Below are 18,005 nucleotides of genomic sequence, written 5' to 3'. Positions count from 1 at the left end.
TTTTTTCAAATCAAAATAGTGCAAAAGCACATGTCGAAAAAACACTTTATCGCGTTCCATTTTTCACAAAGCAAAAGAAATTGTTGTTTAGGAAAATAATTGTGTATGCTGACTGAATGTTATCGAGAAATGTCGAAATTAATCACAAACTACCTGTTTCGTTAGTAATGACTACTAGAACTGTTTGCATTGCCATCTAACATTTGCGGGCGGAAACTAAGTTAAGGTCCTAATATTTTATTTTATACTATTGTATTAAAATATATTCTCTTCGGGCACAGGAGAAAAAAAGGAGATATCCTCGGGGCATTCTTGTCCGCGACGAGAGCCGGGCGAGTAGTGAATCATTTTCCCGTGATTTCCATTGACGTTCATGAACATTTATGTAACGCTCGTAATGGGAAACCGCACTTCCCGTTATATTCCGCTGCCGTCGTCGCCGCGACGCGGCGGCGCAGCCTCGAACCAAACGAACGAATGAACGAACCGCCGGACGAGGATTTATCGCGAATCGCGATAACAGGTTCGGCCATTTCAGAAACCGAGATGCAATTACTCACGTGTTTATGGACGCTGTCAAAACTCTCAGTCGCCACGATACAATGGAGAAAGCGAGCGCGTTATATAAATCATCGAGATGTATTGCGTGGCCGCGGAACTGGAACTTTGATTTGCTCTTACTGTTGCCAGCTTGGAAAATATCAATATACGTTTCATAATTAAAAATCCTTGTGAAAACATCTTCGTGAAGAGTATCGGCGGCGAGACAAGTAGGAGAAGAACGTCGCGACAATGTCGGCCCAGAAAATATCAATGTGTTTCGGAATTAAAAATCCTTCCCGCAAAAATGTCTTCGCGAAAGTTTCCGCGTGCGAACAGTATCTCAGCGGTGAGAAAAGTGGGGGAAGAAAGTCGCGACGACGTCGGCTCAGAAAATATACGTTTCAGAATTGAGAGCCCTACCTTAAGGACGTTTTCGCGACGATTTTCCGTCAGCGAATAATACCTCCACGACGAGCGAATTGGGTGAAAAAAAAGAGGAAAAAGATTTCGAAGAGACGAGTCACGCTGGCCGCTTAAATCACGCGAGAGGCGTCGATAAAGATGCACGGCGAGAATTACGGGACAGGTGTTCGCGGCGCCGCACAAGCTCCGCGGTATTATACGCGACGCCACCGTAACTCTTGCCGTAATTTTTCGTACGGCGCCGTAATCGGACATCCGCGTACCGGAGGCTGTAGGAGCAAGGACGTTATTAACCGCGGCGCACTTAATATTCCGGCCGAGGATGCTTTCATCGCGAAATTTGATGGCGTCGTAAAGACGATCGGCAGGAACGAACCGGCCGGAGGGAGACGACCCACCTTCCTTATCCGCCCCTCGTCTCACCTGCGAAGAACCTCATCACGACGAGCGCAACGGCTCTCTTCTCGTCGCGGATCCAATCTCCAAACCGTGCGCGCACCAATTTGACGTCAATTAAATCGCGTATCAATTTTCGGCGGAAGCTAATGACAAAATGTCGCCGACCACCACCGCGCGGCCTTCGACGGGCCTTCGCGCGGGATTCGATTAATTCCGGCTGTTCTTCTGTCGTCTCTTCCCTCTACCACAGCGTCCGCAGCTTCGGGAGCGCGCATTAAGCGAAGGGGGCCCCATGAAAAAGCGACTTTTTGTCGCAGCAAATTTCTCGGGTCGGCCCTTGAGAAATGACCGGTCCCTCCCCCCCCATGCGCCCTCCTACGTCGCTTCGTGCTCCTTGATTACGATATTTCAATGATAAAATGACTCGAATAGAAGCGTAGCTGGCTGGACTGAATAAAAAAGTTACACAGAGAGAATGTTATATACTGGAAAAAAAATTTACTAAATTTACTAAATTTCAAAAAACGTTTGTTTAGATAGTACTGTGAAGATATTTGTTTAAATGAAGTAATTATTTTCTAAATTTAAAGAAACAAATTTATATTTAAAATTTCTTTATTTAATTTTAGTAATTATTTAGTAATTATAGTAATTATAGTAATTTTAGTAATTATTTAGTAATTATTTAGAAAATAATTACTTAATTTAAATAAATATCTTCACAGTACTATCCAAACAAACGTTTTTTGAAATTTAGTAAATTCTTTTCTCAGTGCAGTTTTCTATTTTTCTCATATGAACTCTTTTCTATTATATGAATATAGTCGCGCTATATGAATTTTATTATGTTTTTGTAGTCCACAGAATTAGATTATCGATCTAGATCTATCATGCTGAGAAACATAGTGAATTTTTCTGGAAACATATCTTAATATTATATACTACCGTCCAGAAGTTTGGAAGCAGTCATATTTTTGTGTGAAATAAAAGATCGTTTGTAAATATTATAAAAGTAACCGGGTATAATGAATGTTTATTGACATTAATGACTACCTTAGGCCAGAACACCAACTCTTTGTGCCTATGTCTAATAAATTCTTGCTATTATCTACTTGCGGTTGAACACTTTGTTTTGGTCACGTTCAAATCACAGAAATATGATGTTTATCTTCAATATCTAACCATTGTATTCTAATTAAATAGGATTTTAATAGTATTCAAGCATTCATAGACGCAAGTTAGAATTTTTGAGCTCAGTGCGCATTAAAGTTATCAGTCGATTGATTTAACTAAATTATTTTATTTAATATAATGTAATTATAAGCACAGAAAGTTGATATTCTAATCTAAAGTAGTCGTCAATGTTGGCAAACATTCATTATAAGCGGTTGCTTTCATAATATTTACAAACGATCTTTTATTTTACACAAAAATATGACTGCTTCTAAACTTCTGGACGGTAGTATACAATTTAGTTGCTGAAGTATAAGTAGCACGCATGAAACGAAAGAGAGTAGAGCTGGTCGCTACAAAATGTCGATCTGTTCCTCGGCTACAAGGTCCTATAGTAATTTTTGCTATAACATTCTCTCCGTGTAGTTGCTGATTAGAACAGACGACATTTCCTTTCGACGAAGATTCAATTTCTTCTAGAGAAACAGCTGGAATTACTCGAGACCATTGATCGTGCGATGATTGATCGAATGAATGATCGACTCGTGAAGTTGTTAAAAAAACGTCACGGGCACAGTGTTGCTCGGGTAGTTGGTATCTCCGTATCGTCGAGGTGTATCACTATTTCCTTCACTTATCGTGAATTTATTTAGTTGCTGCCTCGTGACCGCGCGCCATCGACGGCGGATTTTTCTTCCGGGCCGATCGCGTGAGATGTTTATACTTGTCGATTAGACTTTATCGCGAAGATACGTTCGGCTGCTGCTGGCTACGTAGATTACCTCTATTAAGCTTGCACGATGATCGTGAGCCCGAGGGTGTGCGGCGATCGCGTCGACATAAACGCGCTGCGCGTCGAGCCTAGGCCCGATCTTAGACGCTGAGGTCTTAATTGGCGCAGGAATCTCTCTTGGCGCTTATCGGATGACTAATTAATTAAGGCGACCGGACGATAATTAATTGTGCGGAAAAATCAGGCGTGATTCGTAACCGCGCAGCGACGGCTTCCTATCCTCGCTGTAGCGTAATTATGCGAAACCCTTTGACCCTCGAAGGCTCGCGTCTCTAGGTTGAACGTGAGCGCGCACGTCGTGTCCTCGTCAGGACGACGTTTATGAAATTTTTCGCTTGGAAAAACAGCTTGTCGTGGAGGAACTAATTTCTGAAAATATCAACGATTCCGAAATTCTTGTTGAAGTTATCAAAATTCGGATAATTTTTTCATAAATTAGTATGACTTAAGATTCTAGATTATCAAGATTAATAAAAACCTTAACATACTAGAGAAAATTATAGTTGCTTTCGGTGTCAATTATATTCTTTTGTGATTTTAGCCACAAAATAGTTAGAAAAATCATTGTTTTAATAAGTGTTATTAGAAAGATGGTTCTTCTAATTATTTTCGTGGTTAAAATCACAAAAAGTATAGTTAATGCCGAAAGCAATTATAATTTTTTCTCTGTGCAAAATTCTCGACTGGAGTTTCCGAATCATTTCTAAATCGTTCGTATTTCACCAGAAATTGGCTCATTGAACCAAAATTTTCCGTACACAAATTACCCGAGTCTTATCCAAAGGTCAGGCACTTTATCCAAAAACTTTATATATAAGAAATATAGAGTAATTCGTGAAATGTTTAATCTTCAGCAAATAATGACCAATTCTCGCGCGCTCTATTCTCGTTGTGCGTAACATTTCCAACGACGCAACAACGTTGTGGCGGCACAATAACGTTTAGCCGCTTAGATGGCGAGTACTTCCGTGAAAATGGGATCTCGAGAATGAAAGTCGCAGGCGACGCACGCATTCGTGCGCTCGCTTCGGGGTTATCGGCGGAAATGGTCGTGTCGTCGTTTGAAAAAAGAAAAAAGAAAGCAGTTAAGTCTCAGGTCGCCGTTTTTATCGCGGACGTCTCGATCGCCGCAGACATCGCGATCAAAGTCGGGCGCACCGCTCGCGGCAAGAATGCAGAATTCCACTTTCCATCGGCGAGGCGCATTACGGCGAAGCAAGGCGTATTCCGGCCGTGTACGCAGCAGTGCACCCATGCCTGCATTGTGCGTTCTTGCGAGCGAACTTGTTTTCCATAACGCAAGTGGAACGAATCTAACATTCTCGCCGGGCCATTGAGCGCGGCTCCTCGTCGTCGTCGTCGACGTTGTCGTGGCCGCGCGAGAGCGATAATCTACGTGCGATCGAGCCGCCTCTCGAAAATCGAATGTATCGGAAATCATTCGCGGTCAGTCGCGCGGAATAATGGATTAGGCGAGGGAGACTCGTCGGGCTCTCTCCGGAGGCGGGGGACGGGGGCAAGGGGGAGAGAAGAGGGTCTTCGGCCGGCAAAGTATCATCATGTGGGGAATTGAAAAACGCGGATCATCCCCCTTCGCATTTTAAAACGTGCCCCGGGGCGCCCTGCTGCCCGCAGGTCTTTCCATTCGAGGGTGCTGTGCGCAACGTGTGTAAACAGGCGAATATTGAACTTCAAAGTCGACCAGTCGACGCCCGTAGCGGTCGTTCGAGTGATCTAATATCCGCTCATTTCGCTTGTGATCCGCTACTGTGATGGAAACGTTGAATATTCGATTATCTAAATATCGATCCTGCAATATGGGGGTGTGAGCCTCTTTCTGTTTCTATTTCTGCTTACGACGACGTCGACTTGATATTTTTTTCGCTTAATTGGTAAGGTATATTCGCGTCGCGCCACGCTGATTCGATCTTATTTCGCTCAACTAAAGTTCGAATAACCAAAGATGCGGCAGAAAAATACAATTAAATATGCATGCGTTTGCAAACCTGTTTTATCGACTTTCTGTGACCAGGTGTCTCCAGTTTTATATAGGTAACTGGTTACATAAATTAATGACTGATATGCAAATTAATGAGACGCGGCAAATTATAGTAATCAGTGACCTCAGTGTGGCAGTCAACATGTTATAAAATATTATAGATTAAAAATTAAACAGAAATATATATATATATATATATATATATATATATATATATATATATATATATATATATATATAAGATTTTCTTAAGCAGAATTCGCATATTGTGTTTTTTACGAGTTTTCTTCACGAACAATGTAACGCGAGCATATTTTCGAGAATGCTTCCATTATACGCGACAGATATTGGAAAATTTTGGTCTCTTCCCAAATTCCTCGAATGATGACCGAGCCATCATCCCTATGGATGAAATGCGCGCTTAAGTACCCGAGTCAACACACCTTAATCGTTATTTTCGTGCCCGGAACACGTTTCGTTCGAGTCTCGTTTACTCGCCAGGACGATGTGTGTGTAGATGTGTAAATTCGCGCACGTCCACGGACGCGGTTGGGACTCGGTGCATATTTGGGAAGGACCGGGCTGTGTCGTACGACAGCAGAACATGACGACGCGCGTGAAAGTGCTGGGGAATGCGAGAGTGTGCACGCACGGAATGCACCTTCCGACATTTTTCTAACCAAGAAAGGAAAATGCTTTCGGGAGATATCAGCGCGGAGTTGAGATTAACAAGCACGGCTCCGTGGGGGATCCTTCGACTCTTCAGACATCAAGATAAAAAAGACTTTTACGCAAAAGTTATCTCTTCGGGGCAGCGAGACGATAACGTCGACCGCGATCCCTCTTTCCTTCCTTTCTTCTGCCACGGGCATCGTTCCCGCCGGGACACGGCAGCACGTTTCTGCCGCCACACGATCGAATGCCACAGCCGAGGAGAGCTAGAATAAGCTCCAGCGCGAGCAAGAGAGGAGAGGCCGGACGAAACGTCGGCGAAGAGAAAGAGAAAGCGCGCGCAGGACGACGACTACGACGACGGAGGAGGAGGAGGAGGAGAAGGAGCTGGTGGTGGCGGAGCGGAGACGAGACCCGCGCGCGCAGCAAGGGGCGCGCGAGGCACCGAGACGGTGGCGCCCTCTGAGCGGTGCGCCACCGAAGATAAGATTAGTCAGCCGCCAGCCGTCCGAGAACGACGTACGCTTCGCGCGCGCGTCCCCGTCAGACTCCATTCAGTGCGTGCGCGCGCGCGCACCACACGAAAACAGGTGGTCGCGTTAAATCGACGATCGTCCGCGATTATACGAGAGCCAGTGGTAGTGTCGCGCGCGATCACAGCCGCCGAACTGCACTCACCGCACTCGTCTGCCCACCCGCGTTCCTCGTGTCGTTCCAGCCGTGGCACCATCACATTCCAGCGGCAGCCGCGGCCACGAGAGGAGAATTCCGCGAGAGAAACTTTGACCGAGGATATGATATTATTTCGTCTCGCGACGGCATTTCGGTGACCGTTTTGTAGGAAAGTTTTTGCGGTTTCTCTCTCTGTCTCGCTACCTGCGCCGGCGACGTCGCGACAAGTTTGAACAAGTTTCGACAAGTCGGTGTCACCTTTCCTGTTGGAATGACGACGTTATAGTTCGATGCGTCAGCCGTAGTCCTGTGGCAGTCTGGCAAACTGTGAGTGTTTGTCTTTGTGTCTGGCAAACTGTGAGTGACATCCGAAAAAGACGGAGATACGCAGCGGGACGTCGCACATACTTGCGTGGCGTAGCGAAAAGAGCCGAGGAAACGTCCAGAGATCGGAAAAGTGTCTCTTGTTTCTGTCGGCCACGACGCCATATTGAGAGGCGGTCGCCCCGAAATCGCGGGAGTTCGCCACTTCGGCCGGTGTCTCCGGCTCGCCTGGTGGCGGCAGCGGGGGCGGCTTTCGGAGAGAGAGTCGCGCCGGCGGAGTCAGAACGCCGGATGTGAGAACGAGATGAGATAGCGGGAACGATGAGAAGGAGAACGCCCGACGACCTGCTCGCGTCTTGTCGCGAACGAAGGGAAAGCCGCCGCGCCCCGGCGTCGCCGCGGTGATACATCGCGCAGTCAGGACGTGCACATCGCGCGGCTCAGGAGACGCCACCGGACGCGACACGAGCGTCGCCTGAGTTCTTTCTTTCGTGCCGTGTTACGTTCGCCCGGACAGTGTGTTTACAGTGTATTGTCTCGTGACTCTCTCGTCGCCCGGCTCGAGATTATTTCGTCATTCGGTCACGTTGCGTCCACTGTCGGGATTATTTCGGACCGTCTTTTACCGTTCGCCGTCCGTGTCGTGTTGGATTACCCACGTGCGACCTCCCTGTGCGACCTGAAGACAGTGTTGGCATAGTGAACTGTGAGAGGGTTTGATCGCGCGCAAGTTGCGCCGAGGTCTCTCGTGTGAGGATATATCAGTGTGAGGTGATTTCGCCGCGGATGTGCCCGATCTGTTCGCGCGACACGAGGAAGCGGGGTGGGTTCTGTTGTCTCGGGAGATGGAGTGAGCGTATGCGAGACGGGCTCCTCGTCGAAATATGAGGATTACGTTCCACCGCTGCTGCGACCGACCATCGATCACCCGTGAAAATGGATCTCACGCATGTGTTTCTGCTGCTACTGCTCGTCGCGAGCTCAAGGTGCGTGCGTGAACGTTCGCGGAATGACGCGTCCCACATGAAATCTAGCGGAGTCGCGATCGCACTCCGTTACCGACGTTACCGTAGCCCTCGCTGACGTCACTTGTTGGGTCACTGTTCTTTTTAGCTGAACTGGTGCAATAAATTAAATAAAATACACTTGTCTCACTCTAACTTGTTGCACCAATGCGTACCACTTTCAGAAAGTTCAGCTAAAAAGAACGGACCTGTTGACGTCCGCGTCCCACGTTCTAACGCAAGTTTTCTAAAAATCGTGAGATATGACAATGATCATGGTGAGATAACTTTCGCGAGATTATCGTTAATTTGGCAAACGGGGAATATTTGCGGAAATTTATTGACCTCATGTGACTTGTCTCAATGAATGTCACATGACGTAAGTGTCATGTTGGCGGCGTAGCCAACTGCTTCAGTGGAGGCAACTGAAGCAAGCTTGTGCCTTGCACCGACCTTTTAACGCGAGAATGATGTTTTTTCGAAAAACCAATTTTTAACAAATCCCATATCGACGATAAGACGATTGCATCGTCGCAGATGGTGTCGTGTTGTTTCGATCGTTGCCATTGACACCGACGCGAAATCGATCAAATTGCTTGGCAGTTTTCATTGTTGGATCGTCTTGCGTGACATTTCCTGTGCTGCGTGCACGGAGAGTCGATATCGCGCCTACTGCGTGTCGTATCCGCGCCTTTTAAAATTACCAAGCAGATTCATATTACTCCTGAAAGGAATATTCGGAGAAATCTGAATTGCATTTGATTATGCGATGAGTAACGTTGAATTTTTCAAATATAAAGAAACGATCATGCATTTTTGTGTCATTGTAATTTTTCATGAAACAATATACGTGCACTGAAGGAAAAATTATATTAAAATCAACAAATATTTCTTTGATGGGTGCCATTAACATATTTACTTAAATCTACATTCTCTTTATTTAAATCAAATATTGTTTACCTGACTTAAATACACAATATTTGGTTTAAATAAAGAGAATGTAGATTTAAGTAAATATGTTAATGTCACCCATCAAGGAAATATTTGTTAATTTTAATATAATTTTCCCTCAGTGTGAAAGATGGCAGGTGAAAACGGCGTATATATTTCTTTTACAAAACTCACGACACACACATAAGAGCACAATCGTTTAAAAACTCGAAATTACTTGTTACTCACATTATTTACTCATATTTATCATAATATATTTGCGAAAGAAAGGAGAAAATCGTAATTTCGATCACGACATTAGTGGATTAAAGGTACGTTTTTGTCTTTTGCAGATGCATGTGCTCGAACGGATACACCGGACAAAATTGCGAGAGCGAGTACATCCCCTGCGACCCGTCGCCATGTGAGAATGGAGGCTCGTGCCATCAGCTCGGCGAACATGCCTATGAGTGCATCTGCCCTGAGGGTGAGTGAGAGCGAGCTCTCTTTTTTTTTCGTACACCTCATATCGCGCCGTAAAATCACGCCGAGCGACGGCGCGGCGGCACCCAATCCCGCGAAAGATGAAACTTTTCGTATCGCACGTATCATCTCTCTCCTCGCTTCGCTTCTCATTCTTTATCCGACCTCGTTCTTGCGACGGTCCGTTTATCCCCTTTGTCACCAAAGATAATGGCGCGCGGTCCACACGCACCTCTCGGACACTTCCACCTCGCGCGGTGTGTCTCGGGGATTGTCGGTTCGCGATCAGCGTCGCACGTCAAAGTGCACACAATTCAGCCGGCGTCCAATTTCTCCTTTCCTCTCATTCTCTCGCTGACTCCCGTTTCCGGAGCGCGCAACATAAATGACCCCCGTTCACTCTTCACTACCCGGAGCCCCGAAATCTTGCGATGACCGTGGCGAGCCGAGTCGAGGACATTTCTCACGGGCGCGGCTCATCCTCGTCCGCCCGCTCGCGGCAAAGAAAGTAACTTTCGACCAACAAAAGGTCGCCGGTCCGGCTGATTACGTGGTGCGCCGATAACGTTTTCGGGCGATCCTCGCCCGCGTTCCACTCTGTTTGTCGCCGCGCGAATGAGTCTCCTGCGAGCCCGTTGCGCAACCTTGTCCCAGCGACGCCGAAAGAAATGAGATGAATTGGCAAAAGAGAAAGAAAGAGAGAAGCGTGGACAAAAGGGAGCCGAGAGAGGAAGACAAAAGAGCGCCTCTCAGGGCAATGATTACGCAGTGCAGCAGGTACAACTCGGGCCAGGGGGTGGCGGCGCGGCCATTTACGTGCGTGTGTACACGGTGGATGGTTAATGTAGAGCCTAGGGTCAGCCTAGCGTGGCCTCCTCGCCGCCCGGATCACAATGCGTGGTCCTCTTTTTCCCAGGCGGACCACGACCATGGCGACCCCACCTTCTTCGTCTGCTCCTTCGCCCCCTCGTTTTCTTCTCTCCTCCTCCTTCTCGTCTTCGTCCACCTTGCTCGGTATAGCGCGCACAGGTCCCTTCCCGTTGGAGGAACGCGCCCGAGTCCTACCTTCTCGCAGGTGGTTCTTCGTCACCGATCGTTACGCGCTTCCTCTGACGTTATTTCGCGCGGTGTATCACGTAGAATACTGACGTGTGCTCCACGTGTGTGATCTCGTATAGTAGAATAGAATCTGTCATCTCTTTCAGAAATTCTAGTCTCTTGTTCGGCAATTTGTTTCTCGTTACATATATTGATCCCTTGAATGGTACGCTCATGAGAGTTTTACGGTGAAATATTAAGTTCCTTTTGATCTTTTTGATACTATTGTATTTCTTCTAACTCATAGCAGATACAAATTAGATTTATTTTGTATTTTATCTTTCGCACCAAATTCTAAAAAAAGTAGCAATAAAAAGAAAAGAAAATTTAGCTGTGCTTGTTAAAAGAAAAAAGAAACTCGCTCTAGGCTGAATCGCGGTCATTTCAATTCACCACTCAAAAGAATTTATTGTATGTATATTTTGTTCCGGTTGCGTATGTACACGCGCTTCGATCATTGCGATCGTACGGGTCGGGCAGTTCGTTTCTGCGGCTAAATCTTCGCGTTTTTCCGCGCTTTCGCGAATTAATAAGGCAAACCGCTTCACTCAGGCGACACACTCGTACTAAACTCCGCCACAGCGGCCACGTTCGCTCGGTTTTAATCGAACCGTCCTCGGTTTACCGCGCGGCTGTAAATTCTCGACGGCCAAGGAGAGGCAACGGGGGGGAGCACGGGCAAGTGGCGCAGGGGGAGAGGGGGAGAGTGAGAGGGGAAGTGGGCAGCAAGAAATTGGACGTTGCGAGCATATTTTGTGTAACTTCGCTCACGCATATCGCCGCGCACCGGCCGTGTACTTTACGACATTACATTAGTACAAAGTGCCGCGTTGCCTTCTACTTGTCCCGGGCAGGCATCCGTTTAAGTAGCCCTCGGCGGAGGCTATAAGCCGAGAAACCGGCGTGTAACTGCACGCACCGTGGCTTTTATTTCGATCCTCTTTCTCTCTCTCTCTCTCCCTCCCTGCTCCGCTCTCCTCGCCGGCCGTTTCGCCTTCGTGAACGAGGTTGGAGCGGAGCAGTTTACCCGCCGGTCGTCATTATCGCCTTCTCCGCTCGGGGCGACTCCTTCCGCGAGGCACGCTCCTGTAAAACGCGCTCTCCCGCGTGCTCTGTCTCTCTCTTTCTCGCTCGCAAACAACCTCTTTTCTTCCTCCGCTTCCTGCCGCGTGACACTCCAATAAGTCGCGGGGATCGAAACTCGAAGAAGGCGTGTCCGGATGATCGTTGCCGGCGCGATCGTTAGCGGCGGGAAAGTCAGCCCAGACGGGGACGAACTCATCGTTCCCGGTTCTCGAAGGAGTCCTCGAAGGACTCGCGCACTCGCCCAGGACGAGGCCATAACTATTCCGGGTCCCGCGCGGGAGAAATCGCGCTGGACTTCCTCCTCGAGCCCCGCCGCTCCGTTTCTTTCTCTCTTTGCTCTTCTTCCTTCTCCCTCTCCTTCTCTCCTCCAGCTTTCGCTCGCACCGGTATTACGGTCGTAAAGATTTTATTTTCCTTGTTCTCGCACCGCTCGACTCGCGCTACTCCTCGCGTCTCTCGTCGCATATCGATCCCACTTTTGTCGCAGGTGCGGCCGTTCAATGTCGCGTGCATCCCGCGAATGTGCAACCGGTGAATATTCTCAAATATTTGAATCGGAATTTCCAGCGCCTTGTTAGCGCCGTCGTTATTTCGGCAAGGAGACACTGTGTGACTGGAACAAAATACATCTCAGGAAAAAAGAGAAGTGTCGGATGCACAGTTTCAGATATTTATTGGATGAAATAATTATTTCGAAACACTATGAGTATATTTTACAACGGTACACAACTTGCTGCTCCTATTTGAAAAAAAAATAATTGTCAGACGTGTAACAAATACTTTTTGAGTCTGCACTCTCTATTTCCCTGCACGACGATTTCACCTCTGGAGCTTCTACTTCCGAGGCGAAAAAAGTAACTCGGATACCGTGTAACTTCCGTGTCACGTAAGCGCGCGCGCGCGCACTTCACAGGTGTCTTTTTGCTCGCAATTCTCGCACCTCGCGAGACGATATTATCACACTACCGGGATAACGCGATGCACGAACGCGAAACCGGCGCGGCGTCGCGGTCTTCCCGTTCGAAATGATTTGCTCGGCTAGTTAGTTATAAATGGTTCAATTTGCAACAGCACGCTTATGCGCTTGTCTGCCGTCGTATTTTCCCGTCCCTTTGGCGTCGATTTTCTTCCCCCGTAGTTGGCTCGCTCTTCGTTTTTGCCGAACGTTCGTTCGTTCGTTCGTTCGTTCGTTCTCCGCGAAGAAAAGAGCCCTTTGCGAGCATGAGAAGAAAGAGAGAGCTCGTAACTATCCCGCCTAGGATTCTCGACGCGAGCGCGAGTCGATTCGGTCGCGTAGGTAGAGTCGTAATGGTTCAATTTGCGGCGTCCCGCTCACCTAACTCTCATTCTCGGCCTGCTGTGCTTGCTCTTCGTGCACGAGCCGCACCTTCTATGCCGCCCTTTTCTCTTTTCTCGCTCCCTTCCTCCGCCTTGTGTCCTGTACCTTTCTACATTCCTGCGCAGCAGCGTCTCCTTTCTAAGGATCATCCCGCCTAGTGCAGGATTTCCTTCGTCCAGCGATCCGATCACGCCTCCTCCATTTCATTTCGCTAATTAGAAACTGCTGCATCGAGCGCCGGCTAAACGATTAACCGCGGATTAATCGCTCGGAGGGAAAGGGCGATGCAGAGAGAAAGAGAGAGGAAGAAGGGAGCGAGGAGAAGAGAAAGAGGTGCTTCGTATAACACTCGTTTCCTCGATCCCGAGCGAACAATCTCGCTCGTTTCCTTCGTATCTTCCTCTCGTTCCGATTCGATCGCTACACGCACAAACACACGCACACGTGGATGTGTGTACGTACACGGCGGAGTGATCGAGTCGGAATGAGAGAAAGAGATGGCGGGAGTCCTGTCGATCGATCGACCGCGACGATTGTGCCGGCCCGACGGAGTTCTTGCGGAGGAATTAAATCGTCGGTTTTACCGCGCCGCGACGACCGGCAAGAAACTCGAATTTATTGTCCAAGTTGTACTTTGTCGGCGACGCCGAGGAGGATTGAATAGTCTCGCGAGAGACGGTGCGCGCGCTCTCCATGCCGATTCTCTCTCGCGCCGATTAATTTGTTGATCGACTTCTTGCCGGAGCGCGGTCGTTCTCGAGGACTTTTCATTATTTTCCGCGCGCGCTTAATGTGCTTTTCTATTCTCGACTAAAGAGCGTTTCATAGAGGCGCCCTAGGAGCGGCCCTTAGACAGACGATCGTCCTACGTTAGCCGTCGAGTGAAAGAGAAATGTAGAATTCCGATTACGGAGAAATTTCGAAGCCGTAATTTCGATCATTTAAAGATAAAGTGATGCCTGAGAAGAACTCACGCGTTCCTTTTATTTCTCCGGACGCCACCGAATTCCCCCCGAATGCTTTATCAAAGCGAAAGAACCTCGCCGACGATCGGGAGACGGTAATGTAATGCGATGTTCCCCGGATGAATCTCTTCGGCGCATCTCGCTGCATAAATGCGATGATGGAAGAATGTTGCAACAGCCAACCGGTTAATGACACCGAAAGTCTGCTTGAGCTCTCTCGAGCCCTCGCACTGAGAGAAAAATGTATATTTGGAACTACAATGGCATAGTAAAAATATTATAGTTAGGAATATAATTTTTATAGTAAATGTTACCATAATATTTGTAATATTTACAATATAAGTATAATATAACTGACCCGTGTAAAATTTTTACCAAGAATTATAATTATTTGAAATAAAAAATATGGTAAGGTGGCAAATATTGAATGGTAAGAGAAATTAACTATTTTATATAGTCAATACAATTGGAATATTTGGCAAATATAGGTACATGTAACTGTATTCCCAAAAGGTGCTTTACCATATAGTAAAGAGTAATAAGATGGTGACTATAAATCTGTGTTCATTCTACTACATCTTCATGTTTAGATGAACTATAAATATATGTTTGAGGCCAAAACGAACTATAAAATATAGTGAGATTATAGTTATAGTTATTACAACTATTTTTTTCTCTCAGTGCGACGTGAAAAATGTGTTACGAGCTTCCCCGATTAAACGCTAACATTCCCCTTTCATTTCCACCGGCGACTCTTTCTCTTCGCACCGTAACAGTCGTTGTAACGAAGTCATTGCGGGGGTCACGTGCGTTAATTAGAATCGAGCAAGTCCCCGTGTCTGCATGCGCGCGCGATCGAGCCGATCGATCCGTTTTATCGCAACCGACCTCGAGAAATGGGGAATCGGCCGGTCGACACAGCGCGTTCCCTTCTTTCCTCCCTCTCTCTTCCTTCTTGTACGATGCGATTTCTGCAGTTGGTTAAAAGGAATACGAGCATATATGTGTGCCGCGCACGTCAGAGTGATAGGCTGCATTAAGGTCGTGCGCTGTGGAATTACCACGTGGTCTTTTTATGGGTTTCCTACGTGATGTTTACACGGGATTTTCTCACGTAGAGGTGCGCGTAAACCACGCCGTCGCCGGGAAGACGCGAGTTATCCCGTCTGTGTTGAGTGAAAACAGAATGTTGGAAATTATTCGCGAACTGCTCGCTCCGAGCAATTGAATTGACGGGCATTATCCGTGGTAAAACGCTGTTAATCTTCAGTATTAATAGTCGGGGGAATCTCGCGGAATAATCGAGGAGATGGATCTTCTCCGTTTCATTGTCGCGTACACTCGTCATTCCCTCTCTCGCAACATCGGGAAGACAATGATGAATGAACAATGTTGTCTAAAGCCCGCGTCACACACTACGGGTTGGAAATAGAGGATTGAAGGCTGGAACTTGATCAATTGGAATAAAGCAAGCTACAAACGAAGTTCGTTGATTCGTCGAAATCTAATCTTCAATCCGCAATTCTCTGTCTCTAATCCGTAGCGTGATTCGACAAAATAGGCGCTTGAGGGAATGCTGGACATATGACGCAGTTTTGACATAGTCCGACCGGTTTTTTTATTCGGTTGTATAGAATCGCAAATGCGTTTTCGCAGAACAAAAGTATACGGAAAAAAATAATTTTGCTCTTTTAGTAAAATCGTCGTTGTTACTGCATATTCGTAATGATATAAAAAAAATGTAATTGACATAACTAATTTTACAAATTATTCGTTATCAGAGCAAAAGTAGTTTCGTTGCCAGGATAGAAAAAATTTGTTGAGTGTAGTTGTCCTAAGAATCACGTTAATTTGCTATTAGTGCAAAATAATGTATCCTTAGCAAATTTATTTGCTATCGGAGCAAAACTGCAACTGTTTATATAAATCCATCATGGTTCTTATAGCAAAATAATGTGTAGATTCAGCAAATTATATCCAGCAAATAGTTATTAGTAGTTTTAGCAAATCTTTTTGCTGTCTATATGATAACGAAAAGATTTTGCTAGACCAGCAGAAAATTTGCAAATTTTGCAGCCAGAAAATTATTTTTCTCCGTGTACAAGTGCATGAAAAGGTATCGAATGTGTTGCGTCAGAAACAAAAGAATTTTTCTTCAGAAAACACTTGTTTTGTTTCCGATAAAATATGCCTTTCCGTGCATTGACATTTGTAATTTCGCTCCGTGACAGCATTTGCAATTCTGTGCGATCGAATAGAAAAACAGTGCAGAATAGGAAACTGCGGCGTCATGTCGGTCTCCCGCATCCTCTTCAAGGAATCGGAGCACCTGTTGACAGTTCCGGCCGCGCAGATTGTGTATCGCGCGGGTTATACGCAAGAAGATAGTTTACACAGTCCCCCGCGCGAAGTGCGTGGAGTATTGTCGTTCACGCGTGGATGGGCAACGCATCGGTACGCATTGAGGAAGAGCGAGCTGGATGGTTATCCGCTCTCAGGCTGATTTATGCCGCTGCGCGGGCATAAAGTGCGTAGCACGGAGGAAACGCGAGACCGGCAGAACTTGGAAGAGCGTAGTACGTTCGTTTCGCCGTTCTTGCGCTCCTCCCCTGTCTTCTCGCTGCGAATTGTTGCGCAGGATTTATACGACGAGAATGCGTCGAGGATTAAGGGAAGAAGAAACCGTCCGAGAACGTCGGACGGTCAGATACGCACGACTGTTGTCTCGGCGATATTTTGCAATCGTGAAATTTCTTGAAAAATTGATCTGTGACGCAACGCGCGTCCCTTTGTGCGGAAAATGTTCTGAGACACACGTCGACTCTCGCACTTTTTGGTCGAATTTGAAATCAGTCGACAAAAGCTTCCAATACTGACCTCCAAAGTGTTTCGACCAATCATTTTTTACTAATCGATACAATCAACTATTACATTAGGTTACTTCTTTCTTCGTTTTCTTCTTCCTCAAGATTTGATTCTCGAAATATCGCTGCAAAAAGTCGGAACGCTACGCTAATCGGCGAAATTCCCCGCCGGCAATTTCTAACATCTTGTTGCACGCTTGACAAACGTGCGCGCAAAAGTGCACAATCTTCTCCTCCTCTTTCTCCTCCTCCTCCTCTTGCTCGTACACACTCGCCGAATAAATACGCAAGCGGTACCTTCGCAGTACCCGGAAACGCGCGGGCGCGTGCGAATAATCGGCCGTGGTTTTCCGTCACGCGTCGCGATCGATCCGCTGATAATTATTGCATCGGTGCGCGATAACTCGCGCGGCTCGTTTCCCACGTGTCGTGTATCTGCCATTCGCGCAACGGTACACGAATTTTAACGGCGAGCTGGAGAGGTATGTGCGTGCCTTTCTCGTGCCACCCACACCTCGACGAGCCGCGGCTTCGTCCGTGGAAGACTGTCGCTTCGTTTGGGCGATTGAATCCGCGCACGTCCGCGGAGCGTGCGCACGCGAGAGAGAGAGAGAGAGAGAGGGAGAGGGAGAGAGATAGAGAGATAGAGAGAAGATTTATCGACTTCTCCGTTACATTGTTCTCTATTAGTCGTGCGGGACTTAACACTTAATTAAATCTTTCTAATTCTTCTCGCGCGTCCGCGCTATTCAGCCGGACTTCTCGACGCGTCTCAGTCGCTGCTTTATGGATTGTTCATACTTCCTTCTTCTACGTGTCCTCCTGAATATATTCCTCCGTGTTCTCTTCCGATCCGACAAAACCGTGTCCTCTCTTTCCCCACCCTCTCTCTCTCTCTCTCTCTCTCTCTCTCTCTATCTCTCTCTATCTCTCTCTATCTCTCTCTCTCTCTCTCTCTGTCCACGACGTCTCGTAATTAATAGCCGCGAACATTCGGGCACAAAGCAGGCGCGTACGACGACGTCTAACAAGTGTCCTCGCGGTGTACGTCTCGGTGTCTCCATTCTCGCTCATTGTCCGCGTCCGGGTCTATTTCATCGCGCGGTCTGGCGTGTCGTCGCTCCATTCCTCGACATTCGCGATGTCGCGCTCTTCCGGATCTCCAACCTGACTCCGTAGGTGGCTGAGAGAGAGAGAGAGAGAGAGAGAGAGAGAGAGAGAGAGAGAGAGAGAGAGAG

The 18,005-nt window shown here is 47.1% G+C and overlaps 1 protein-coding gene across 3 annotated transcripts in view; it reads left to right on the top strand.

Moving 5' to 3' along the window:
- The window catches only part of LOC116853874 (neurogenic locus Notch protein), a 374,683-nt gene that overhangs the window by 172,615 nt on the left and 184,063 nt on the right, over positions 1 to 18,005 (top strand). For 2 of the 3 annotated variants that reach the window (XM_032835177.1, XM_032835168.1), the window contains exon 5: positions 9,286 to 9,419. In XM_032835177.1, the coding sequence (XP_032691068.1) occupies positions 9,286 to 9,419 (134 nt within the window). Of the gene's footprint in view, positions 1 to 6,313; positions 7,985 to 9,285; positions 9,420 to 18,005 lie in introns of those variants that run through there. The other variant, XM_032835186.1, reaches the window with a different exon arrangement.

The sequence above is a fragment of the Odontomachus brunneus genome, unplaced genomic scaffold (assembly GCF_010583005.1).
Source record: "Odontomachus brunneus isolate Ranch 3 - 2012 unplaced genomic scaffold, Obru_v1 Obru_scaffold_001, whole genome shotgun sequence".
In the NCBI taxonomy this organism is placed as follows: domain Eukaryota; kingdom Metazoa; phylum Arthropoda; class Insecta; order Hymenoptera; family Formicidae; genus Odontomachus; species Odontomachus brunneus.
The sequence above is the reverse complement of the archived record's forward strand: the minus strand, read 5'-3'. Positions and strand labels throughout refer to the sequence as shown.